This window comes from Erythrolamprus reginae, unplaced genomic scaffold (assembly GCF_031021105.1).
Source record: "Erythrolamprus reginae isolate rEryReg1 unplaced genomic scaffold, rEryReg1.hap1 H_17, whole genome shotgun sequence".
Classification (NCBI taxonomy): domain Eukaryota; kingdom Metazoa; phylum Chordata; class Lepidosauria; order Squamata; family Dipsadidae; genus Erythrolamprus; species Erythrolamprus reginae.
In genome coordinates, this window is record NW_027248470.1 from 485,445 (window position 1) to 512,751 (window position 27,307).

At 45.6% G+C, this 27,307-nt stretch overlaps 1 protein-coding gene across 1 annotated transcript in view; it reads right to left on the reverse strand.

Annotated features, from left to right (window-relative positions):
- Positions 1-27,307, reverse strand: part of LOC139155362 (plexin-B1-like) — a 229,951-nt gene that overhangs the window by 54,428 nt on the left and 148,216 nt on the right. Inside the window, exons 14-22 of the mRNA XM_070730495.1 lie at positions 23,637-23,727; positions 22,128-22,294; positions 14,792-14,943; positions 12,769-12,874; positions 9,508-9,644; positions 7,272-7,448; positions 5,464-5,632; positions 3,376-3,618; positions 1,557-1,733 (exon numbers count right to left, since the gene is read on the reverse strand). Of these exons, the coding sequence (XP_070586596.1) occupies positions 1,557-1,733; positions 3,376-3,618; positions 5,464-5,632; positions 7,272-7,448; positions 9,508-9,644; positions 12,769-12,874; positions 14,792-14,943; positions 22,128-22,294; positions 23,637-23,727 (1,419 nt within the window). The remainder of the gene's footprint in view (positions 1-1,556; positions 1,734-3,375; positions 3,619-5,463; positions 5,633-7,271; positions 7,449-9,507; positions 9,645-12,768; positions 12,875-14,791; positions 14,944-22,127; positions 22,295-23,636; positions 23,728-27,307) is intronic.

Genomic DNA, 27,307 nt, shown 5'->3' on the forward strand with positions numbered 1-27,307 from the left:
TAGACTGAATCTTGCCAGACTGAGCATCCTACTGTCTGCGTCTACAGTATATTTTATTTATTTATTTTCTCCAATACAAATTGAAAGTTAAGGAGAATAAAAACGTGTAGTAGTAAATATCAGGGAAGGGATAGAAGAAGAGATATGAGAATAGAATACGTCAATGAAGAGTAGAGGAAGGATATATGGATGGGAGAAAATATATATAAAAGAAAAGAGTCTTCGGAGAGGGGCGGCATACAAATCTAATAAATAAAATAAATAAATAAAATATAGGAGAGACAATTGGACAGGGGACGGAAGGCACACTAGTGCACTTATGCTCGCCCCTTACTGACCTCTAAGGAACCTGGAGAAGTCAACCGTGGAAAGTCTAAGGGGAAAATGTTGGGGGTTGGGGGTTGACACCACGGAGTCTGGTAATGAGTTCCACGCTTCAACAACTCGATTGCTAAAGTCATATTTTTTACAGTCAAGTTTGGAGCGGTTGATATTGAGTTTGAACCTGTTGCGTGCTCTTGTGTTATTGCAGTTGAAGCTGAAGTAGTTGTTGACAGGCAGGATGTTGCAGCATATGATCTTTTGGGCAATACTTAGATCATGTTTAAGGCGTCGTAGTTCTAAGCTTTCTAGACCCAGGATTGTAAGTCTAGTTTCGTAGGGTATTCTGTTTCGAGTGGTGGAGTGAAGGGCTATTAGAGAGGGGCTTGTCTTCATCCTACTTTCTCTCATAATATCTGGGCTGCGTTACCTCTCTGGAATACACCATTCCTTCCTAATGATCTACCTCCTCCCTACATCCCATCACAATTTCTCAAGGAACACACCTAACCACGAGCCCTATTTTTCCCTCTTTTTGGCATTATTTTTATTACAGTTTGTTGCAAAAATCAAAACCAGAAGCACACACAAGTGATTATTTCAGTTGGATCCATAAACTTCTTTATAAACATAGGAACAGATGAATTTACAATACCATTAGCAGAGTTCTTTCTTCAAGTAAACACAAGCAGGGGAGTAAGTTGCATTTCAGCAGAGTACAGAGAGGAGTACAGAGTGGAGACTGGAGCCACACCCACCCTTAAGCTTAAGTTTTGATTCTCTACACAGATTCAGAGGTGGTTAGCTCCCATTGGCTGATGGAGAAGGAAGAAACCAATGACCAAAAACTTTCATTTCTCCCCGTCCCTGCTTGGAATGGGTTATATATATCATTGCCATTTTTAAAGCAAAACGTCAGGTTCCTAAACCAAGTTTCTCATTCTGGATTGAATTTAATTCTCAATATCCCTAGACCAGTGTTTCTCAACCTTGATCCATTTTAAGAGCGATGAACTATAACTCCCAGAATTGTGGGAGTTGAAGTCCTTCCACCTGAAAGTAGCCGAGGTTGAAAACCACTGCCCTAGAACCCAAACTTGGCAACTTTAAGACTTTTGGACTTCAACTCCCAGAATTCTCCAGCCAGCTATGCTAGATGGAGAATTCTGGGAGCTGAAGTCCAAAAGTCTTAAAGTGGCCAAGTTTGAAGACCTCTGCTCTAGGCTATTTCTTACCGTAAATTCTGGCAGTGAGTCGATGCCTTCCCGTTTAGCTCGGTGTTGAGGGGCCGGTTGTTCAGTAGGAGGCTCACAATACAGGTGGTTCTTCGTTAGGGTCTTGACTGAGCAGACCCCAACTCCAATCATGGCTTTTACTTCATCTTTAGAAATGGCCAGATCCAGGTTTTCTCCCTGGAGGAAGAGAGAGAAGGACACCCTTGTGAAAAGTTACTCCACAGCGGAGATTCACAGTTATCCAGGTCATGCCTGTCCCAAAGTTGCTTATTTCAAAAGGCAAGCGGGCTTTGTTTTTCCTTGAAGACATTTCGGTTCTCATCCAAGTAGCTTCTTCAAATTCTGGCTGAATGGTGGAGGATGGAAGGATTTAAAGAACTGGAGAAGCTTCTTGGATGAGAAGTGCAATGTCTTTAAAAGGAAAAAAAAGGTCGGCTGCCTTTTGAAAAAGCTCCTTTGGTTACTCTTTATCAGAAGTGTCAAAACTGATTTCATTGACGGCCGCATCAAGGTTGTGTTAAACTCTGAACTGGGTTCCTACTGGTGGGCACTGGTGCAGTAATCCGGTAGTGGCCCGCTGATTGTGCGATTTGTGCGCAACAACTCAGGTGCTGTCTTTGCTGGTCTGTGCACAGCACTATTCTTTTGTGCGATTTCTGGGTGATATTTTTTTTTGCTTCTGCACAGGCACGGAAGCAAAATAGTGCAAGGGGATGTGTGCACACACAAAACATTGTGATGCAGGTGCAGCGCACCAGTATGGAAATAAGAGAACCTGCCGCTGGTAGGACTTCAGGGGACCAGGGTGGGTGTGGCCAAGGCGGGTCTGGCCAGCTTGACGTCACTCCTGTCAGGGGCAGCTGGCGGCCCAAGTGCCTTGCAAGCAAAAACAGGCTCCCAATCTCCATTTTTGGCTGTCTCGGTGTCCTGAATGCAACCCTCTGCCAGTGAAAATGGGTTTTCATTGGCAGAAGGTTGCAGGAAGCCGTGGCAACCAAAAACAGGGCTTGGGAGCCTTTTTTTGCTGGCAGAAGCACTGCAGGCCAGTCCTTCGCTGTTTCCAGGGTGGCCCTGGGGGTCAGATCCAAGTACCCCATGCTCTTGAGCTTGACACCCCTGCTCTACACCAACACCAAACAGTTCATCAACTCTTTGATGATGATGAAATTTCAGATTACAGTGATACCTTGTCTTACGAACTTAATTGGTTCCAGGACGAGGGTCATAAGGTGAAAAGTTCGTAAGACGAAACAATGTTTCCCATAGGACTCAGTGGAAAAGCGATTAATGCATGCAAGCCCAAAATTCACCCCTTTTGCCAGCCGAAGCGCCTGTTTTTGCGCTGGTGGGATTCCCCTGAGGCTCCCCTCCATGGGAAACCCCACCTCCGTACTTCCGCCTTTTTGCAATGCTGCAGGGAAATCCCAGCATGGGAATCCCACCAGCGTGAAAATGGGTGCTTCGGCTGGCGACGGAAGTCCGGAGGTGGGGTTTCCCAGCGAGGGAAACCTCAGCGAAATCACAGCATCGATTTTGTGAGGCTTCCCTCACTGGGAAACCCCACCTCTGGACTTCCGCTGCCAGCCGAAGCACCCATTTTCACGCTGGTGGGATTCCGCTGGTGGGATTCCCCTGCAGCATCGCAAAATCTGGAGGTGGGTTTTCCCATGGAGGGGAGCCTCAGGGGAATCCCCCCAGCGCGAAAACAGGTACCTGGTGCACAAGACAACAACAACAACAACAACAATAATCATCACAGTCAATAACCAAAGAAGAGACACTCGTTCTCCACTTATGGAGAACAAGTTGTTCCGTTTACCTCCACGGAGATGATGCTTCCAGGCTTGTGACGGTACGGTTTGGTGGTGTTGTCTGTATTGAGGGGCTTCAGGAAAGGGTCAACTTCATAAGAAAAGCCAGTGGGATGAAAGGCATTGAAGTCAAAGCTGAGATTATCCAGGACAAACTCCAGTTTGACTTGAACGGGGTGGGACAACGTCTTAATTGCTGGCGTCTTGCAAAGTATGAGGTTGGAGGAGTTGACTTGACATGGCTCTTCAAACTTGGATCAGAAATGAAGGGAGGTTAATGACTACCATTCTTCCAAAGCTACTCTGTTTTCAAGAAAATTCTATTCCCAATAAATTTCCCAAGTGGTTTCCATACCCTTGAGATAGAGTTTAGAATTTTGGACCGAAATCTGTAAGACCCCAGTAAAGCACGGAAGATTCGAGTCTATATTTTGCTTTTCAATCTATTTTAAATGGAGTTTAAGGGGCACCATTGTCGCAGCATTTGCAGCTCTGGCTTTGCGGAGTGGTCACTTTTCTTCTGCTATGATTGTTCTTCTGTCCTCAGATGCCTGGCAACCTATCTCATTTCTACTTGTCTAAGGAAAAGAAACATGTCCAGGGAATTTGAGTCCACCACTTTTTTTGGTTACAGGTAGACTTCAACTTACAACCATTCATTTACTGATCATTTGAAGTCATAATGGCACAGGGGAGCGGGGATGACCGTTTTATGACCAATTTCAGCATCCTCATGGTCACATGATTAAAATTTGGACACTTGGCGACTGGTTCACATTCATGATGGCTGCAGGGTCCTGGGATCACCTTAAGTGAAGTTTTCACAAGCAACGTCAGTGGGGAAGCCAGATTCGCTTAACAACTGTGGTTATAACTTGAATATAGAGTAGAACAGAGTAGAGTAGAGTGGAGTTGGGTGGAGTGGAGAGGAAGAGAAGGGAAGGGAAGAAGGGAAGGGAAGAGTTGGAAGGGACCTTGGAGATCTTCTAGTCCAGCCCCCTGCCTTGGAGGGAAACCCTATACAACTGAAGTAATTAACTTAACTGTAGCAAGAAAGATCATAAAGTGGGAAGGCAAAATTTACAACTGTCTTGTTTAAAAACAGAAACATTCGGCGAAAATATTCTTACTGTTTGGGAGAGGGGTGGCATACAAATCTAAATAATAAATGAATAAATAAATAAATAAATAAAGTTGTTTATAACACTGAATAAGAATTTGCCTTCCTGTAATTTAAGCCCACACTTTTTATAGCCTGGCACTCTGGGTAGGGGATCTTAAGAATGCCTCCGGAATAGAACATGGCTCCTTTCCACCCATGTGTGGAAACATCCACAGAAGCCAAATGGCTCTGACGGTTGGAATAATATCCAAACTTTTGAACTGTCTTCAATCCCCCTGATTCTTCCTGGATCTGAAAAGAGCAGAGCATCATAGGTGAGTTCCTCCCAGTTCGGACCAGTTCTATGGAACCGACTGCGATAGGTGCCGCCATATTATTTTTTGCTTCTGCGCATAAACTTTTTAAAAAAGTACTGTGCAGGTGTAGAGGATCATTCCCAGGAAGTACACTGTCCGTCGCGATGTAAACTGATGGGGAAGGTAAGTAGAACCCACCACTGCAGAACTTGGTTTATTCTCCAACCAGGACCCTTCTAGAATTAACTTGAAATGGGCTAAGAGGGAGATATTTTTAATCTCACATGTCTCAGTGACCAATCAGAGCCACCAGGATTGGCCTTCTCCAGGTCCTGTCAGCCAAACAATGTCAGCTGGCAGGGCCGCGGGGATAGGGCCTTCTCTGTGGTGGCTCCAGTCCTCTGGAACCAATTCCCCCTGGAGATTCGTATGGCTCCCACCCTCATGGCCTTTCGAAAAGCCTTTAAAACACAGCTTTGCCGGCAGGCCTGGAGCGTTTATACTCTGCTCTGGCCTGTAGCTATGAATGACTGGTGTATGAATGTTTATATTGGGGTTTTAAATTGTATTTTTATTATCTGTATTTTTTATTGCTGTACACCGCCCTGAGTCTATCTGGAGGAGGGCGGCCTATAAATTTAAATAAATAAACGAACAAATAAACAAATCTCACTTACTTGCTGGACACTGCAGAGAGCGTTCTGTAGACATTCTGTTTCTGGAATAATCCTGCGCCGTCTTTCCAGACCCCGACGTCGGCGCTCCAAGGGTGAAACTGTGACACGGACTTTTGGCCACTGCACGACATCTAAGTTATGTCCTCGAACTCTTATCTCTCGCCCACCACTGAAATAATGCGTACAGTTGAACAAACATTGACGGTTGTAAGCACATGAAGTGTGGGTATTTGAAGCTTTGGAATTGTTCCATTAAGACGGGGTGGGAAAATGTGGCCCTTATTACAGGCTGTGGACTTCAACTCCCAGCATTCCTGAGCCACTGGCTCAGGAATTCTGGGAGTTGAAGTCCACAGATTCTTAAGGAGCCATAGTTGCTCACCTCTGCATTTAAGTAATGAAAGACAATCCCAGACAATCCCATTTGCCTCATCAGGAAAAAAAACCCCATAGAAGGACAAAAAATAGAAAGCAAAAGACAGATGAATGATTTCGCTGGGACTTTCAATGGTATAGAAAGAGTAGACAGGGGAAAATACATACTCATGTATGTAACACATTCAACTTGCCCCAACTGTCTTCCGAGATTTTGCTTTCATTATAATTATAATTTTATTTTGGCCTCTATATCCAGAACCACTAGCATAGTTGTCATAATGTACTAAAGATCTCCACACAGCAGATTCAGAAACACCAATAAACAGCATGACAGAAACTTGCAGATCATTTAATCCTTAAATGCTAAAATACCTCAGCGTAAGATAGGATAAGGATCTGTGCAGGGGTAGATTCCTCCCAGTTCGCCCAAACTGGTAGCGACCCACCAGTGACATCACAACGATGTCACAAAGCCAGTTTGGTTGGTGGTGGTCCGTGGGTGCTGTCATGTTTGTTTGGTTGTTGTTGTTATTATTATTATTATTGAATTATTACTATTATATTATTATTATTGAATTATTACTATTATTATAATATTATTATTATTATTATTATTGAATGTTTATTATTATTCACGGAAGCCAAAATTCCGGCAGTGTGTATGCGGTCACCATCTTATTTTTGGGTTTTTTTTCCTTTTCGATTTTTTGGCACTGTGTATGCGCACCCACAACAGGTAGTGAGATAAGTTAGAAGCCATCCCTGGATCTGTTCCTCTTTAGACACCCCTGGACCACTGATGGGCTCCTGCGGGTACGGCCAGGTACGCAGAACTGGTAGAAATATTTTGATCAGGTACACAGAACCGGTAAAAAAATTATTATTTTTTCCCTTCTGGGCTCTGGGTATGTTTTTCCTATCATAGTAAATGAGGTTGAATGTTTATAATTTTAGAAGAGCTGTGCATGTGTGTGTGTGCATACACAGTTTATGTAGTAAATAATGAGTCTTCGGAGAGGGGCGGCATGCAAATCTAATTAATAATAATAATAATAATAATAATAATAATAATAATAATAATGTGTGTAATATGTATGTACACCTATGGCATATATACATAGAATTAAATAGTATATTTTGGATGTTCATTAGATAGGGAAATTGTATCTCTTTGAGGCGAGGAGAGGCCACCTTTAAGCCAGTCACATGACCTTTAAGCCAACCCCCTGGTCACATGATTGTCAAGCCACTCCCACATGGTCATGTGGCTGGCCAACCACACCCACAAAATAAGCCACAGCCACAGTAAAAAAAATTGCAGCCCTTCACTGCCCTTGACTCCTAAAACTATCCTAGTCAATCATGAGCAGAAGGGAGAGGATTTACCAACCCAAAGGTTTCATCTCAAAATCTGCCCTATTTGCTGTTACCTCTGGAAACTCTTGGCTGGTTCTGCGTGGGTGATGTTGGGGTCAAGGGTGTATTTGAAAAAGGAATGCTCCCACCTCCGTTCTTGATCGCCGTATTTGACTGTGATGGAAAACTCCGTAGACACATTACTGGCACTTGTCTGGCACAGCAACTCATGTTCCTGCATCTCAGAATGGCTTTAGAAGAGAGGGAAAGCAAGAGAAATATATAAACTTCCTCCAGAAAATATTTAGCCTACCGATAGTTAAAAAAAATAAGACTTCGAAAAAAACCCATTTAAAATTCACATTGTATTTGTGGCCAAAATTGATCACTCTGTGGCCTCCTGTAAAATATATTTCAGGAGTCACTAATTCACAGTCTTGCCTTCTCTCCTCAACCATAAATAGAAACATAGAAACATAGAAGACTGACGGCAGAAAAAGTCCTCATGGTCCATCTAGTCTGCCCTTATATTTCTTTCTGTATTTTATCTTAGGATGGATATATATTTATCCCAGGCATGTTTAAATTCAGTTACTGTGGATTTACCAACCACGTCTGCTGGAAGTTTGTTCCAAGGATCTACTACTCTTTCAGTAAAATAATATTTTCTCATGTTGCTTTTGATCTTTCCCCCAACTAACTTCAGATTGTGTCCCCTTGTTCTTGTGTTCACTTTCCTATTAAAAACACTTATTTAACCCTTTAACATATTTAAATGTTTCGATCATGTCCCCCCTTTTCCTTCTGTCCTCCAGACTATACAGATTGAGTTCATGAAGTCTTTCCTGATACGTTTTATGCTTAAGACCTTCCACGATTCTTGTAGCCCTTCTTTGGACCCGTTCAATTTTGTAAGTAGAGACATTCTTAGAAACATAGAAACATAGAAAACTGACGGCAGAAAAAGACCTCATGGTCCATCTAGTCTGCCCTTATACTATTTCCTGTATTTTATCTTACAATGGATATATGTTTATCCCAGGCATGTTTAAATTCGGTTACTGTGGATTTACCAACCACGTCTGCTGGAAGTTTGTTCCAAGGATCTACTACTCTTTCAGTAAAATAATATTTTCTCATGTTGCCTTTGATCTTTCCCCCAACTAACTTCAGATTGTGTCCCCTTGTTCTTGTGTTCACTTTCCTGTTAAAAACACTTCCCTCCTGAACCCTATTTAACCCTTTAACATATTTAAATGTTTCGATCATGTCCCCCCTTTTCCTTCTGTCTTCCAGACTATACAGATTGAGTTCATTAAGTCTTTCCTGATACGTTTTATACTTAAGACCTTCCACCATTCTTGTAGCCCGTCTTTGGACCCGTTCAATTTTGTCAATATCTTTTTGTAGGTGAGGTCTCCAGAACTGAACACAGTACTCCAAATGTGGTCTCACCCAGCGCTCTATATAAGGGGATCACAATCTCCCTCTTCCTGCTTGTTATACCTCTAGCTATGCAGCCAAGCATCCTACTTGCCTTTCCTACCGCCCGACCACACTGCTCACCCATTTTGAGACTGTCAGAAATCACTACCCCTAAATCCTTCTCTTCTGAAGTTTTTGCTAACACAGAACTGCCAATGCAATACTCAGATTGAGGATTCCTTTTCCCCAAGTGCATTATTTTACATTTGGAAACATTAAACTGCAGTTTCCATTGCTTTGACCATTTATCTAGTAACGCTAAATCATTTACCATATTACAGACCACTCCAGGAATATCAACCCTATTGCACACTTTAGAGTCATCGGCAAATAGGCAAACCTTCCCTACCAAACCTTCCCCTATGTCACTCACAAACATATTAAAAAGAATAGGACCCAGAACAGACCCTTGTGGCACACCGCTTGTAACCTGTCTCTGCTCAGAATACTCGCCATTAACAATAACTCTCTGATGTCTATGCTTCAGCCAGCTTGAAATCCACTGAACTATCCAGGGATTAAGTCCAATCTTCACTAATTTATCTATCAGCTCTTTATGTGGAACCGTATCAAAGGCTTTGCTGAAGTCCAGATAGGCAATATCCACGGCACCACCTTGATCCAACACCTTTGTGACATAGTCAAAGAACTCAATGAGATTAGTCTGACACGATTTGCCTTCAGTAAAGCCCGTTAGGTATGTGTCTGCCGTATATCTCTCTGTGCATGCCCAAAATGCATCTTGGATGGAGCCATATTCTTACATCCTCAAACAAGAAGCAAATCTGAAAAAAAAAGTGGCCGCTGCCATCCCCACTTTCTTACATGTAGCAAGGGAAGTGTCCAACCCAGATGCTGATTCTGCTGGGATTTCCAGTCAGTAGCTTGGATCCAGTCAGCGTGAGGCTGGTTCCTCCTGCTTTGGGGCCTCGAATTGGTGAGACGAATTTCAGCTCTGGATTCTGCAGAGAAGATCAAGAAAGGAAATGGCTGCCACCAGAAAAGGCAACACCCACAAGCAGAGAATGCATGCAGTGAGGGTGCTAATCCTCTTGAAAAACCACCAGTGCATAAGGGGCGTGCATAAGTGCGCTAAGTGCCTCCCGTCCCCTGTCCTATTGTCTCTCCTATATCTCATATATCGTATCTACTATTCTTCTATTCTATTCTTCTTATACTACTCTCATAATACCCTTCTATTCTCTAATTGATATATTCCATTCCTAAATTTTCACTTCTATTCTTTCTCTAATATATTTTACTCGAGTATAACCTCTATAACCTTCATTGTGTATTGTTGTGCATTGGACAAAATAAATAAATAACATAAATCGAATAACAGGTTCCTCTAAATCAGGACCCTCAATCCTCCCCACCCCCCGTCATGGTCTATAGAGAGGCATCAGGCCACGACATGTCAGCATGGGACCAGATTACTTACGGGACCGCCTCCTGCCGCATGAATCCCAGCGACCGGTTAGGTCCCACAGAGTCGGCCTTCTCCAGATCCCGTCAACTAGACAATATCACTTGGCGGGAGCCAGGGGAAGAGCCTTCTCTGTGGCGGCCCCGGCCCTCTGGAATCAGCTCCCCCCAGAGATCTGTACTGTACCTATCTTTGCCCGCAGGTCAGGGGCCTTTGAAATGTGAATACCTTGTCCCGCCCAATGAATGAATGTCTGATGCATAATGTTTGAATCTGTTTGGTTGGTTTTTCAAATATGGGGATTTTTATTTTTATTTTTATACAGATTTCTGTCATGTGTATATTGCTGTTGTCAGCCGCCTGAGTCTCAGAAGAAGGGCAGCGTAGAAATTGAATTAATAAATAAAGAAATTAATTACCAAACTAGAAAACACCATCAGTTACCACTGAGTTAGTTTGGCAATGAAACATTGCAAAAAAACAAACAAACCCCAACCTCTTGCAAATGTCCTGGAATTAACTACATGAATGGCACCAGATGCATTGTTTAGAGCAGTGATGGCGAACCGTTTTTCCCTCGGGTGCCGAAAGAGCATGCGGGCGTGCCATTGCACATCTGCGAGTACCCACCACCCATAATTCAATGCCTGGGGAGGATGAAAACAGCTTCCCCCACCCCAACGGAGGCCCTCTGGAGGCCGGAAGCGGCCTGTTTCCCAACTTCTGGTGGGCCCAGTAGGCTTGTGTTCCGCCCTCCCCAGGCTCCAAGGGCTTCCCTGGAACCAGAGGAGGGTAAAAACCTACTAATATCATAACTCACAAATACTTCTCACTAGCAAAAATAACAAACATAATCAAACTAAGTCGTCACAATCCATATGCCTGCAAGTCTGCAGGTATTACCCCCTCCCCTCTTTTTCTTTCTTTTCTTTCTTTCTCCTTCTTTCCTCTTTTCTTTTCTATCCCACCTCCAACTAGATTTTGATTTTCTTTCTCTCTTCCTTACTCCCATTCTTTTTCTTTCTCTCTTCCTTCCTCTCTTTTTTCTATCTGTTTCTCTCTCTTCCTCTCTCTCCCCTTCCCTCTCACTCTTTCCCTCTCGGCTTCTGGGCAGGTTTGGAAAACTCTGAGTTGATGATGATTTTTAAGTGAGCGATTGCTCACTGCTCAGCTTAGAGGGAACTATGCCTCCAACTACCTTTCCCTTCCATGTCACCCTTGGACTATTAAATACTACAGTTATAAGATTATCCAAATAAGAATATTGAATACAAAATAACTACATATAGAAAAATATTTGGAATGTATATACAACAATATATATAAACTGCTGTATAAAAATACTGTTTACCCCATCCCCCTCCTACTTCTCTTTTTTGTATTCCCATCCCCCCCTTTCCCTGTTTTTTTTATATAACCTAATAAAGTACAGTGATACCTCGTCTTACAAACGCCTCGTCATACAAACTTTTCGAGATACAAACCAGGGGTTTAAGATTTTTTTGCCTCTTCTTACAAACTATTTTCACCTTACAAACCCACCGCCACCGCTGGGATGCCCCACCTCCGGACTTCTGTTGCCACTGAAGCACCCATTTTTGCGCTGCTGGGATTCCCCCGAGGCTCCCCTCCATGGGAAACCCCACCTCCGGACTTCCGTGTTTTTGTGATGCTGCAGGGGAATCCCAGCAGGAGAATCCCAGCAGCGCAAAAATGGGCACTTCGCTGGCAACGTCAGTCCGGAGGTGGGGTTTCCCATGGAGGGGAGCCTCAGGGGAATCCCACCAGCGCAAAAACACAGAAGTCCGGAGGTGGGGTTTCCCATGGAGGGGAGCCTCAGGGGAATCCCACCAGTGCAAAAACACAGAAGTCTGGAGGTGGGGTTTCCCATGGAGGGGAGCCTCAGGGGAATCCCACCAGTGCAAAAACACAGAAGTCTGGAGGTGGGGTTTCCCATGGAGGGGAGCCTCAGGGGAATCCCACCAGCGCAAAAACACAGAAGTCCGGAGGTGGGGTTTCCCATGGAGGGGAGCCTCAGGGGAATCCCACCAGCGCAAAAACACAGAAGTCCGGAGGTGGGGTTTCCCATGGAGGGGAGCCTCAGGGGAATCCCACCAGCGCAAAAACACGGAAGTCCGGAGGTGGGGTTTCCCATGGAGGGGAGCCTCAGGGGAATCCCACCAGTGCAAAAACGGGTGCTTCGGCTGGCAAAAGGGGTGAATTTTGGGCTTGCACGCATTAATCGCTTTTCCATTGATTCCCATGGGAAACATTGTTTCGTCTTACAAACTTTTCACCTTAAGAACCTCGTCCCGGAACCAATTAAGTGTGTAAGACAAGGTATCACTGTATATTTTAATAAAATAATAATTTTAAAAAATACCCTCCCGCATCCCCTCTGAGGCTCTTTGGAAGCCAAAAACGCCCTCCCAGAGCCTCTGTGCAAGCCCTAAATCAGCTGGCCAGCACACACGTGCAAATTGGAGCTGAGCTAGGGCAACGGCTCGCGTGCCAGCGGATATGGCTCTATGTGCCACCTGTGGCACCCGTGCCATAGGTTCGCCACCACTGCTTTAGAGCTTCAATTATAAGGGGAGGGACTTCTGCTTTTTCCTAGAAGCCCCCTTACCCCCTCCTTTTGAGCTATAGACTTATTTTACCTGATAGGTGAATACATGAGCAGAGATGCCTTGTCCACCTCCAGGGACTTCCACGACCACATGCCCAGACCTCTCTGTGCCACTTCTGCCCGTGGTGCATACGATACTGCAGGACAAGGGCAGAAGAGAGGATGGAGAAGAATCCCCCACCAAGGTGCACCACATGGGCTGCTCTAAACCTGAGTTAATGAGAGGGGGGGGCACTTTTAGCTCTTGGCCTGGTGGGGGAGGAGACGTCACCCACCTGGAGACTTATCCTGTTGAGCCAATGTCTTCCCTCCATGGCCTGAGACCTGGATCGCTTTCCTCGAGCCGAGAGCAGCTTGGCGAATAAATTTTTTGGCCAAATGCAGGTGACTGCGTGAGCCACATGTGTATTTTTTTGTGATGACCAAATTCACAGCCAAAAAAAAAGATGGGATGGATTCTGGGTACCTTTCAGGCTCCTTGATCCTGCCTTTTCTCACCCATTTTTCATGTGAAAAATCTGTTGTTCAATCATGGGATTTGCTTCCGGGTTCCCTAAGACAGTGTTTCCCAACCTTGGGAACTTGAAGATATCTGGACTTCAACTCCCAGAATTACCCAGCCAGCGAATGCTGGCTGGGGAATTCTGGGAGTTGAAGTCCAAATGCTGGCTGGGGATGCTGGGAGGTGATGCTGATGCGAATGCTGGCTGGGGAATTCTGGGAGTTGAAGTCCAAATATCTTCAAGTTGCCAAGGATGGGAAACACTGCCCTAATATTTCAATTATTTACAGGATCTCTCAAAGCACAGCTTTGTCAGACACATCCGTCTGCAAAGTAGGGTCCTATTTATTGAAGACAATTCTCCCATTGCAGGTGGGTTTCATTACAAAACTGAAGCTTGCAGTTTCAAGAGCTAAAATATCCAAAATCAGGGTACACGGCCATTTAGGTCTTTATTTTTCTAGATCAGGGGGTGTCAAACTCACGTCGTCGTCACATGACGTATCGGGACTTCTTCATTAAACCGGAAGGGGGTGGGACCAGCACATGATCCATCCGGCCCGCAGGCTGCGAGTTTGACACCCCTGTCTCTGGCAGACTTCAAGTTCAACTCTATGCTAGCGGGGGAATCCTGGGAGTTGAAGTCCACCCATCCTAAAATTGCTAATGTTGAGAAACACTGATGGAGTTGCTACTGGAGTCCAATTCTTTATTGCTGCAAATAATTACAATTGCCAATAGCTGGATAACTACAGGTTAACCACCCCAATCAGAGCAAACAAAGGTTTCCTTTCTCCTGCTTTTATGGATATAACAGAATAACAGAGTTGGAAGGGACCTTGGAGGTCTTCTAGTCCAACCCCCTGCTTAGGCAGGAAACCCTACACTATTTCAGACAGATGGTCATCCAACATCTTCTTAGAAACTTCCAGGGTTGGAGCATTTACAACTTCTGGAGGCGAGCTGTTCCACGGATTAATTGTTCTAACTGTCAGGATATTTCTCCTTAATTCCAAATTGTTTCTCTTCTTGATTAATTTCCATCCATGGCTTCTGAACATGTCTCTTAGACTTGAGACAAAGAAACTCCAGCTGCCCTACCTCCGTTGCTTTGCAATTCCCAGTACCTTTTAAAATGGGAATGAAGGGAAGGTGTCAGATATAGCAACTGGTATTTTTTAAAAAAAAATTGGAGGAGGATGTAACTTTGATTTGCTTGATTTGGTTGGACCTGCCGCTTTTTGTGAGCACATGTCTTAAATTCATACCAATCTACCAGAGCTTTAAATTTCAGCCCGCCACTGCCAGATCCTCCTGTAGTTTTATTCCTGCCAGTAAAGCTTATTCTATAAATTCTGGTTAACCCATGAAAAGCCTCCCCCACCTTCACCAGTTGGACAGAAGCAGCTCGTGAAAAGTAAGATGGAGCTGCTGCTGATGGAAAGACCACCATCTGCTTAAAGGGAGAAGGGCAGAAATGTTCACCCACTACCAGCTACACCATAGAACGGAGCCATATTTATTGCTGTGAGCCATTTGGCCGTGCACTTACCTGCTGGAGATTTCATACACCAGAGCATCAACTTCACATGGGATTCCTGCCACTGTGACAGACTCGGCAATGTCTTGATGCTTCTGCCCAAGGTTCGAACCCGTGATGGTGATTCTGGTGCCACCTTCAACCAGACCAGTTAGGGGGTACACCTGATGACCACAGGAATTATTATTATTATTATTATTATTATTATTATTATTATTATTTATTAATTAATTAGATTTGTATGCCATCCCTCTCCAAAGACTCGAGGGGGCTCACAGAGTAGATACAGACATAAACATGTAGCACAAATCTAATAATTTAAAAAACAATTAAAAACCCTAATGTAGTACACAATCATACAGTCCAATCACACCATACATTACATTTATTGGTCAGAGGGGCAAGGTCTAATTGACTCAGGCCTGGAGACATAGATGGGTCTTGAGGCTCTTTTGGAAGGCGAGGAGGGTGGGGTCAGTACGAATTTCTGGGGGAGCTGATTACAGAGGGTCGGGGCCACTGTAGAGAAGGCTCTTCCCCTAGGCCCCGCCAAATGACATTGTTTAGTCGACAGGACCTGGAGAAGGCCAACTCTGTGGGACCTAACCGGCCACAGGGATTTATGTGGCAAAAGACGATCCCATAAGTAATCTGATCCGATGCCATAAGGCTTTATAGATCATCACCAACACTTTGAATTGTGTCCGGAAACCAATCAACAACCAGTGCAGGAATATTTTCCTTATTTTAATTTTATTTATTCAATTTCAGTTAAAACAGTAAGAAACATTTTAAAACAATAAAGGACAATCAAAAACACTTAAAATCAATTTGCAGCTGAGATATATTATCTGATTATTTGAAAACTACACTAAATTGGTCAGCATGGCAGCTTATCTAATGCACCACACCACTAGATCAATAATGATCTTCAGTCTTCAATCTTTGTAATTCCTTGCTGATGGAACAGACATAATATTGGTGGAAGAATTAAACAAGATGCAAGGCAAACTGGGAACTGGCTCAGTGGTGAAGACGCTTGCCTTCCACTCAGAAGGTTGAGAGTTCAATCCTAGGTAGCAGCAGAGGTTGCTCATTGCATCCTAAATTTTAAACTCATGGAATGAAGGATAACTATACTCAGCATTCATTTTTTTGTTCTTGTACCTCCACATTGTTGCCAAATTCTGATGGATGACAACCTGGAAGTCATGGTCTAGACCAGGGTTGTCAGACTCAAGGCCTGTTGGCCAGATCTAGCCAGCAATGTGGTCTACCCAAGGCAAAGAGAAACATGCCAGGAATTTGGGGAGTGGCATCAAGCTAGCCACGCCCACCCAGTCAGCCACGCCCACCAGGCCCCCAAGCTCAGCCAAAGCCTTGATGCAGCCCTCAATCAAATTGAGTTTGACATTAGACAGGGCGGCTTCCTTTGATGAATGGAGAGGAGTCCATGTTGTCACCATGGATTCTTTGTGCCTGAGCAGGTGTTTCGGCTTGCACCGTGACTTGCAAACTCTCCCCTTGTAGAAATTTAGGGGTGGCACAGCAGGTAGAGTGCTGTACTGCAGGCCACTGAAGCTGTAGATCTGTAGGTCAGCGGTTCAAATCTCATCACCGGCTCAAGGTTGACTCAGCCTTCCGTCCTTCCGAGGTGAGTAAAATGAGGACCCAGATTGTGGGGGCAACAGGCTGGCTCTGTTAAAAAGAGTGCTATTGCTACTATGTTGTAAGCCGCCCTGAGTCTAAGGAGAAGGGCGGCATAAAAATCGAATCAATAATTAAAATAAATTATTAATTGGACTTATATGCATGGGGGAACGGAGACACCTCCCTAGGCTTTTATATTTTATGATTGGTATGTATGTGTTGTTTGGTTTTAAATGAGGGGTTTTATATGTGTTTCTTTTTAACATTAGATTTGTTCTTTGACATTGTTTTTACTATTGTTGTGAGCCGCCCCGAGTCTTTGGAGAGGGGCGGCATATCAATCAATCAATCAAATAAATAAAAAAATAAATAAATAAATATAATAATAATAATAATAATAATAATAATAATAATAATAATAATGCCGCCCCTCCCCGTGGGCTCACAAGCCAGTCTCCTTTATAGTGGGCGCAGACTTACTACTTACTTACTACTGAAGGAGCACTTCTCCTGAAATATCCCTAATCATCCCTACGTGTTTTAAAAGGATCAGTTTTGTTCCATCCCTTTTTAAAGCATGTGTGCTATTTGTTCTTTTTTTTAAGGTTTCGCAAATTTATCAGTCGTATTTTAATCATTTCTATGCTTATCTCCGAAGCGTTTAAACAGAAAGCCATCTGCATACATATTAATCTGTTTATCTTTTGAAGGCACAATAAAAATCTCCGTTGCTTTGTGTTTTGTTCACTGTTGGTTTTCTTCTGATCTTATCAAGGCCTTTAGACATATCTGCTTAATGTTCTCTGGTCCTCTGCCTTTTGCTTTATCATCTTTTTCATCTTTTCATATCCTCCCGTTTGTTTTCGTTGCTGTTGCCTGTCTCTTGTTTTTAAATCGCCTTTTCTTCTTTTCGTCATATGTTATTTTCTGGGATAATTCTCTCCTGCTTGTCCTCTCTGTTCATTATCATCCCATCTCTTTCTCCATCTCCTTCCTCAGTGAAGCCTTTCTTTAAATTTCAGTTTAATATTGATTTTGCCTGTCAAGGTCAATATCTGGTGAAAAAGCTTGTAAACATCAAGGGGCAGCTCTGAACATTATTCTCTGCTCGGTTGTCTTACAGACACTTATCGAGATGGCTCATATAAATAAGACTCGGTCCCGATATACATTTTATGTATTTTTCAGAGAAAAGCAAGGCTCATGAATTACACACACAAACACACACTGCTCCATTTTTAGAATACAAAAATTATCTTGTTATACTATCCTTCAGATAGAGACTTATGGCTCCATTTCATCTTAATGGCCTACAAACATAGAAACATGGAAGTCTGACGGCAGAAAAAGACCTCATGGTCCATCTAGTCTGCCCTTATACTATTTTCTGTATTTTATCTTAGGATGGATATATGTTTATCCCAGGCATGTTTCAATTCAGTTACTGTGGATTTACCAACCACGTCTGCTGGAAGTTTGTTCCAAGGATCTACAGTAGTCCCTCGCTATATCGCGCTTCACCTGTCGCGGCTTCACTTCATCGCGGGTTTTGAAGTCAGCTTCATTTGAATGATTTTACCACACAAACAAGCGCTAGAATCCCCCAGCGGGACTCCCAAACGATGAGCGGGGCGGGGACTGAGCTCCGGCGGAGGCCCGTCCCCTCGTTCAATCCCCCTCGCCAGTGCCAAAAGGAAAAAAAAGAAAGGAACGCGACGCGGCGGGGATTTCCAGACTGGGCTCCGGCGGAGGCCCGTCCCCTCGTTCAATCCCCCTCACCAGTGCCGAAAGGAAAAAAAAGAAAGGAACGCGACGCGGCGGGGATTTCCAGACTGTGCTCGAGGGCGGAAGAGGAAGTGCTCGAGGGCGGAAGAGAGAGAGAGAAAAAAAGAAACAGCCGGGGCAGCTCACCAGGGACTTTACAGCTGGGGCAAGGCAAAAAACACAACATTGGGCCGAACTGCTGCAAAGAACAGAGTAAGTAGTAGTGGGGGGGAAAGGTTAGCCGGCCGTTGCTCGCCTCCAGGCATCCAGAGCTGGTGGGAAGGAGGATAAACGTAACTCCCGCGATAGGTGAGGGATTACTGTACTACTCTTTCAGTGAAATAATATTTTCTCATGTTGCTTTTGATCTTTTTCCCAACTAACTTCAGATTGTGTCCCCTTGTTCTTGTGTTCACTTTCCTATTAAAAACACTTCCCTCCTGGACCTTATTTAACCCTTTAACATATTTAAATGTTTCGATCATGTCCCCCCTTTTCCTTCTGTCCTCCAGACTATACAGATTGAGTTCATGAAGTCTTTCCTGATACGTTTTATGCTTAAGACCTTCCGCCATTCTTGTAGCCCGTCTTTGGACCCGTTCAATTTTGTCAATATCTTTTTGTAGGTGAGGTCTCCAGAACCGAACACAGTATTCCAAATGGGGTCTCACCAGCACTCTATATAGCCTAACGACTGTATAATCAAATGCAAGAGCTGCAAATGCTTCCAGCCTGCAATCTGTAGGCAGATCAAAGCCAACATACTTTGCTTTCTCTCAGAACCAGGTTTTCCTTTCCACCTGCACACCCCTAAGAGCCTGCCGCTCCATCTGAAATGAAGCAAAACCAGAGGCCTGTCTTTTAAACTTCCCGTCTTCAAATCATACTACTGCCGTGTTCGTTATTTTATATTGCAATATAATTTCAATGTACAGTGGTACTTCTACTTCCGAACTTAATTTGTTCCGTGACCAGGTTCTTAAGTAGCAAAGTTTGTAAGAAGAAGCAATTTTTCCCATAGGAATCAATGTAAAAGCAAATAATGTGTGCGATTGCGGAAACCACAGGGAGGGTGGAGGCCCTGTTTCCTCCCAGGAGATTCCTAGAGAAGCCCCACGGAGGCTTCTCTCTGCCTTTTGCGGCCCTGTTTCCTCCCAGGAGATTCCTAGTGAGGCCCCCCAGAGGCTTCTCCCTGCCTTTTCCAGCCCTGTTTCCTCCCAGGAGATTCCTAGAGAGGCCCCACGGAGGCTTCTCCCTGTCTTTTCCGGCCCTGTTTCCTCCCAGGAGATTCCTAGAGAAGCCCCACGGAGGCTTCTCCCTGCCTTTTCCGGCCCTGTTTCCTCCCAGGAGATTCCTAGAGAAGCCCCACGGAGGCTTCTCCCTGCCTTTTCCGGCCCTGTTTCCTCCCAGGAGATTCCTAGAGAAGCCCCACGGAGGCTTCTCCCTGCCTTTTCCGGCCCTGTTTCCTCCCAGGAGATTCCTAGAGAAGCCCCACGGAGGCTTCTCCCTGCCTTTTGCGGCCCTGTTTCCTCCCAGGAGATTCCTAGTGAGGCCCCCCAGAGGCTTCTCCCTGTCTTTTCCAGCCCTGTTTCCTCCCAGGAGATTCCTAGAGAAGTCCCACGGAGGCTACTCCCCGCCTTTTCCGGCCCTGTTTCCTCCCAGGAGATTCCTAGTGAGGCCCCACGGAGGCTTCTCCCTGCCTTTTCCGGCCCTGTTTCCTCCCAGGAGATTCCTAGTGAGGCCCCACGGAGGCTTCTCCCTGCCTTTTCCGGCCCTGTTTCCTCCCAGGAGATTCCTAGAGAGGCCCCACAGAGGCTTCTCCCTATCTTTTCCGGCCCTGTTTCCTCCCAGGAGATTCCTAGAGAAGCCCCACGGAGGCTTCTCCCTGCCTTTTCCGGCCCTGTTTCCTCCCAGGAGATTCCTAGAGAAGCCCCACGGAGGCTTCTCCCTGCCTTTTCCGGCCCTGTTTTCTCCCAGGAGATTCCTAGAGAAGCCCCACGGAGGCTTCTCCCTGCCTTTTGCGGCCCTGTTTCCTCCCAGGAGATTCCTAGTGAGGCCCCCCAGAGGCTTCTCCCTGCCTTTTCCAGCCCTGTTTCCTCCCAGGAGATTCCTAGAGAAGTCCCACGGAGGTTTCTCCCCGCCTTTTCCGGCCGTTTCCTCCCAGGAGATTCCTAGTGAGGCCCCACGGAGGCTTCTCCCTGCCTTTTCCGCCCGTTTCCTCCCAGGAGATTCCTAGAGAGGCCCCACAGAGGCTTCTCCCTGTCTTTTCCGGCCCTGTTTCCTCCCAGGAGATTCCTAGAGAAGCCCCACGGAGGCTTCTCCCTGCCTTTTCCAGCCCTGTTTCCTCCCAGGAGATTCCTAGAGAAGCCCCACGGAGGCTTCTCCCTGCCTTTTCCAGCCCTGTTTCCTCCCAGGAGATTCCTAGAGAGGCCCCACAGAGGCTTCTCCCTGTCTTTTCCAGCCCTGTTTCCTCCCAGGAGATTCCTAGAGAAGCCCCACGGAGGCTTCTCCCTGCCTTTTCCAGCCCTGTTTCCTCCCAGGAGATTCCTAGAGAGGCCCCACAGAGGCTTCTCCCTGTCTTTTCCAGCCCTGTTTCCCCCCAGGAGATTCCTAGAGAGGCCCCACAGAGGCTTCTCCCTGTCTTTTCCAGCCCTGTTTCCTCCCAGGAGATTCCTAGAGAAGCCCCACGGAGGCTTCTCCCTGCCTTTTCCAGCCCTGTTTCCTCCCAGGAGATTCCTAGAGAAGCCCCACGGAGGCTTCTCCCTGCCTTTTCCAGCCCTGTTTCCTCCCAGGAGATTCCTAGAGAGGCCCCACAGAGGCTTCTCCCTGTCTTTTCCAGCCCTGTTTCCTCCCAGGAGATTCCTAGAGAAGCCCCACGGAGGCTTCTCCCTGCCTTTTCCAGCCCTGTTTCCTCCCAGGAGATTCCTAGAGAAGCCCCACAGAGGCTTCTCCCTATCTTTTCCAGCCCTGTTTCCTCCCAGGAGATTCCTAGAGAAGCCCCACGGAGGCTTCTCCCTGCCTTTTCCAGCCCTGTTTCCTCCCAGGAGATTCCTAGAGAAGCCCCACGGAGGCTTCTCCTGCCTTTTCCAGCCCTGTTTCCTCCCAGGAGATTCCTAGAGAGGCCCCACGGAGGCTTCTCCCTGCCTTTTCCAGCCCTGTTTCCTCCCAGGAGATTCCTAGAGAAGCCCCACGGAGGCTTCTCCCTGCCTTTTCCAGCCCTGTTTCCTCCCAGGAGATTCCTAGAGAGGCCCCACAGAGGCTTCTCCCTGTCTTTTCCAGCCCTGTTTCCTCCCAGGAGATTCCTAGAGAAGCCCCACGGAGGCTTCTCCCTGCCTTTTCCAGCCCTGTTTCCTCCCAGGAGATTCCTAGAGAAGCCCCACGGAGGCTTCTCCCTGCCTTTTCCAGCCCTGTTTCCTCCCAGGAGATTCCTAGAGAGGCCCCACAGAGGCTTCTCCCTGTCTTTTCCAGCCCTGTTTCCTCCCAGGAGATTCCTAGAGAAGCCCCACGGAGGCTTCTCCTGCCTTTTCCGGTTACAGTTTCGGAGGCTCGGGTTTGTAGGTGGAAAATGGTTCTTGAGAAGAGGCAAAAAAATCTTGAACGCCCAGTTTTTATCTAGAAAAGTTCGTAAGTAGAGGCGTTCGTAGGTAGAGGTACCACTGTGTTACAAGCTGCTTCTATAATGAAGGCATTTCGGAACTTTAGGCAGGTGCAAAATCAATGCAACAAATGGAAACGTCTACTATTCTTTCTCCAAAGGAAGCTGCTGCTTCCTGGGACAAGAAGCTCTCGAGTTGCTACGTCAAAAACTAGCTGCCTTGGTAACAACCATTATCTTCACCAGTCCGGGCCTCCTTGGGCCATTTGCAAGCATTCCGGATTCCTGTGGGTTTCTTCCCCAAACATCTGGCTTCCATCACGCTGGACAGCTACTCACTGCATGGATCAATGGGGCCGGGCATGTGTCTGCGACCTCTTCTTTGCAGGAGTCTCGGAATAGGCAGCTCGGCTGCTCCCCTCCACACCACACACAGCTATACTTGGCATCGGCGGTTTGGCAGCGGCTGCAGTCCAAGTGTCCCACCGAGCAGTTGTATAAGGTCACTGAAGAGAAAGAGGCACATTGAGATGGGCATTAGTAAGGTCTATGCAGCAATTCTTTGGATGCAGAAACCAAGTGACACAAGAAACGGAAGAGATTTAACAAGCTGTTTCCTCTCTCTCCCTCCCTCTGCCTTCCTTCCTTTCCTATTAATTCCTCCCTCCCTCCCTCTGCCTTCTTTCCCTCCGTTCCTTCCTTCCTTTCCTCCCTCTGCCTTCTTTCCCTCCGTTCCTTCCTTCCTTTCCTCCCTCTGCTTGCCTTCCTTCCTTCCTGCCTGCCTGCCTGCCTGCCTTCCTGGCTTCAGGGTGGTGGAAACTGCAATTTCATATCCTGTTTTATGAACTGTGCCTTGTATTCTTCTCCACCCAAAACTCCTAGTGAGTCTTTCTTTCTTTCTCCTTCTTCCTTCCTTCCTCTCTCTCTCTCTTTCTCAAAATAACAGAGTTGGAAGAGACCTTGGAGGTTCTTTCTATCTTTCTTTCCTTCTTTTTCTTTCCTTCCTTCCTCTCTCTCTTTCTTTCTCAGAATAACAGAGTTGGAAAAGACCTTGGAGGTTGGTTCTTTCTTTCTTTCTGTCTGTCTGTCTGTCTTTCTTAATTACTTACTTTCTTTCCCTTTCTGCCTGCCTTCCCCTACTTCTCCACCCGGCCTTGATAAGCGCCATGTTCTGCCCAAATGTCCTCTTCAACAACCCCACGGGCTCCTAGTTCACTGCAGAAGAAGATTTACTCACCCTCAAGAGAGTTCCATCGAGGCAAATCAAGATATGACTAGAAAACTACCTTCTTTCAATTACCAATTATATTACTTACTTTATCAATTATAATTGATAACTATAAATAACAATAAAAATGTAAACAATTGAAATATGGATTAGATAAAGCAATAAGGAGATATATAGAGTTTGCTTTTTGATTCACCAGGAATGAGAACAAAATAGAAATGATGTACTATGTAACTATTTTCCTCTCTTTTTCTATTTTTTTTTCTTTCTCTTCTATTTTCTTTTCTCTCTTTTTCTCTCTATGTCCATCTTTCTTGTTTCTTTTTCTTCTCTTTTGCTAGGTTTTTCCTTTTTTTATTCTCTCCCTACCCTTTCTTTTCTTTCTCTTAATTACATGTTTGTAATGATCGTTTCCTATTCTTTTTGAATTGTATTGTTTTTCTATTTGTGAATAAAAACTTATTTTTTAAAAAGAAAGAAAACGACCTTCTTTCATAAAATATTTCATAAAACAACTCTCTTATCTTATTTCTCTTATTTCATAAAACAAAGACTTTTTTTGTCTATAAGCTGCTCCAATGTTGCTGTTGTGAAAGCCATGATAGCCCTTTCCCCGTTACCATGGAGATTTTCAATGCTGTCCACACGATGCCGTTTCCGCTGGACGAAAATGACCACGCTGAATTCTAGTTGGGGAACCGAGTAGCTGTACTGAAAAAGGGACACCCAAGTATTAGTCTTGGAAAAGATATAAGAAATATCGATCGTTCGTGATTCACGGTCACAATTGGGACAGGGATTTCTGTTGCTAAGCAAAGCGGTTGTTAAGCGAGTCACGTCCGATCTCACCACCTTTTTTGCCACTGTTGTGACTCATGCGATTGTTAAGAGAATCCACACATGTTGAATGTCACACATGACTTGGGGGATACAGCTACTGTTGTAAATATAATGATACCCAGCTGTACATCTCCACCCCATGTCCAGTCAACGAAGGAGTGGGAGTGATGTGCCGGTGCCTGGAGGCTGTTGAGGCCTGGATGGGTATCAACAAACTCAAACTCAACCCAGACAAGACGGAGTGGCTGTGGGACAATTCCATCTGTCCATCCATAACCCTGGGGGGGGGGAATTATTGACCCCCTCAGAGAGGGTCCGCAACTTGGGCGTCCTCCTCAATCCACAGCTCACATTAGAGAAGCATCTTTCGGCTGTGGCGAGGGGGGCGTTTGCCCAGGTTCGCCTGGTGCACCAGTTGCAGCCCTATTTGGACCGGGAGTCACTGCTCACAGTCACTCATGCCCTCATCACCTCGAGGTTCGATTATTGCAACGCTCTCTACATGGAGCTACCTTTGAAAAGTGTTTGGAAACTTCAGATCGTGCAGAACGCGGCCGCAAGAGCCATCGTGGGGATTCCCAGATTCGCCCACATATCTACAACACTCCATGGCCTGCATTGGCTGCCGATCAATTTTCGGTCACAATTCAAAGTGTTGGTTATGACCTTTAAAGCCCTACATGGCATTGGACCAGAGTACCTCTGGAACCGCTGGCTACCGCACGAATCCCAGCGACCGGTAAGGTCCCACAGAGTTGGCCTTCTCCAGGTCCCGTCGACTAAACAATGTCGTCTGGCGGGCCCCAGAGGAAGAGCCTTCTCTGTGGCGGCCCCGGCCCTCTGGAATCAACTCCCCCCAGAGATTAGAACTGCCCCCACCCTCCCTGTCTTTCGTAAACTACTCAAGACTCACCTATACCGCCAGGCATGGGGGATTTGAGACACCTTTTCCCCAGGCTCTTTATATTTTATGTTTGGTATGTATGTGTTGTCTGGTTTTAATATGATAGGGTTTGGTGCTGCAACCCAACAGGACCGACACAGACTTCAGAGGATAATCAGAATTGCAGAAAAAACAATTGCTGCCAATCTGCCTTCCATTGAGGACCTGTATACTGCACGAGTCAAAAAGAGGGCGGGTAAAATATTTACTGACCCCTCACATCCTGGACACAAATTGTTTCAACTCCTACCCTCAAAACGTCGCTACAGAGCACTGCACACCAAGACAACTAGACACAAGAACAGTTTTTTCCCGAACGCCATCACTCTACTAAACAAATAATTCCCTCAACACTGTCAGACTTTCTACTAAATCTGCACTTCTATTCTACTAGTTTTTCTCATCATTCCTATCACCCATTTCCTTCCATGTTGACTGTATGACTGTAACTTGTTGCTTATATCCTAAGATTTTTATTAATATTGCTTCTTCATTGCTTATTTGACCCCTATGACAATCATTAAGTGTTGTACCACATGATTCTTGACAAATGTATACTGTATTTTATTTTATGTACGTTGAGAGCATATGCACCAAGACAAATTCCTTGTGTGTCCAATCACACTTGGCCAATAAAAATTCTATTCTATTCTATTCTATTCTATTCTAGTTACAGTGATCCCTCGATCATCGCGAGGGTTCCGTTCCAGGACCCCTCGCGATGATCGATTTTTCGCGAAGTAGCGATGCGGAAGTAAAAACACCATCTGCGCATGCGCAGATGTTTTTACTTCCACCGCCGCCCGCCCTTCGCCCGCCGTTGCCAGCTCCGCTTCCCAGCTGGGGCGCTTGCGGACACCCCAGCTCCGCTTCTCAGCTGGGAAGCAGAGCTGGGGTATCCCCGCACGCGCGCGCACCGCCCGCCATTGCCAGCTCCGCTTCCCAGCTGAGAAGCGGAGCTGGGGGTGTCCCGAAGCGCGCGCGCGCTTGCGGACACCCCAGCTCCGCTTCTCAGCTGGGAAGCAGAGCTGGGGTATCCCCGCACGCGCGCGCACCGCCCGCCATTGCCAGCTCCGCTTCCCAGCTGAGAAGCGGAGCTGGGGGTGTCCCAAAGCGCGCGCGCGCGCCGCCCGCCCACCCACGCTGTTGCTGGGGCCGCTTCCCAGCTGGGAAGCGGAGCAGGGGTTTCCCGCGCGCGTGCTGCCCGCCCCGTTGCTCGCGCCGCCGCTGTCTTACCGGGGCAAGAGGGGGAAGACCCAGGGAAGCCTCTGCCCGGCGGGGAAACTCCACCATCTACGCATGCGTGGAAGGGCACGCATGCGCAGATGGTGGAGTTTACTTCCGGGTTGAAAACTCGCGATATAGCGTTTCGCAATACTCGAGATCGCGAAACTCGAGGGATCACTGTATTTCTTTTAATATTAGATTTGTGTCACTATAATATTGTTTTTATCATTGTTGTGAGCCGCCCCAAGTCTTCGGAGAGGGGCGGCATATAAATCTAATAAATTATTATTAAATTATTATTATTATAAACCAGTTAACCCATGCACCTGAATTTTGATCACCTGACCAACAGAATGCTACACTGGTTGTAAATGCAAGGACTGGTTGTGAGCAATCAGTGAGCAAATGGTATGTGCCTAGTTGAATATACTCACTGAGCTGATATTATGAGTTTAGGTGTGTGTGTGTTTCTCTCTGAAAGGTGTTTGTATTCCTTGGATTTTCCTCTTCGTGTATCAATGAGGCCATCAATAATAACAGGAAAGAATAATGCAATTCTGCCTTGGGGAAATAGGTTGGCCTTCTAGATTCTTGCTTTTCGCAGTTCAGATTTCAGAAATAAAACCAAACTGGTGTAAGATTCTTTTCTTTTGTTAAACTGCTTTCCAGATGGTTTGAATGTTCTTTTTACAATCTGATTTAGATCGTTTTAACACTCATCTCTTTACTTTTCTCCAATTAGTTCAGCTGATGACAGGAACATCTGGACTAGTGTGAAGGTTTACTCTTTTTAGCTACACTTATAGGACTTTGGACAGTCTCAGAAAATTAGCAAAACCTAATGTTAGTATCTGCATTTAACAACAGCAAGAATTCCCAGATTCGTAGGCTAAATTAGAAAGTCAAAATTGTATCCTGGCAGAAAGTGGCACAGAACTTCCATACTTTTGCCAGAGATATGGATGTGACCAAGACTTGATTTTGGCTCAATCGAGGCTATCTTTTGTTATTGCATCAGTTTAGTTGAGACCAGCTACTTCCTTCTCCAGAGGTTTTTCATAGTTGAATATTCCAGCTGGTCACCGAAATTCACTGGCTTTCCTGTTTCTCCCCCATTCTATTTTCCTTTGTATCTTGGCTGTTATATATTGAAGCGGGGGAGTAACATATTTCTGGTGACAGACTTTTACCAACTTTATAACCAGCCTTCTTTGGCTCTGCTTTGGCAGCCACTGAGAATCGCTCAAGCAATGTGGGTGGCCTTTATATATAAATGAAGAC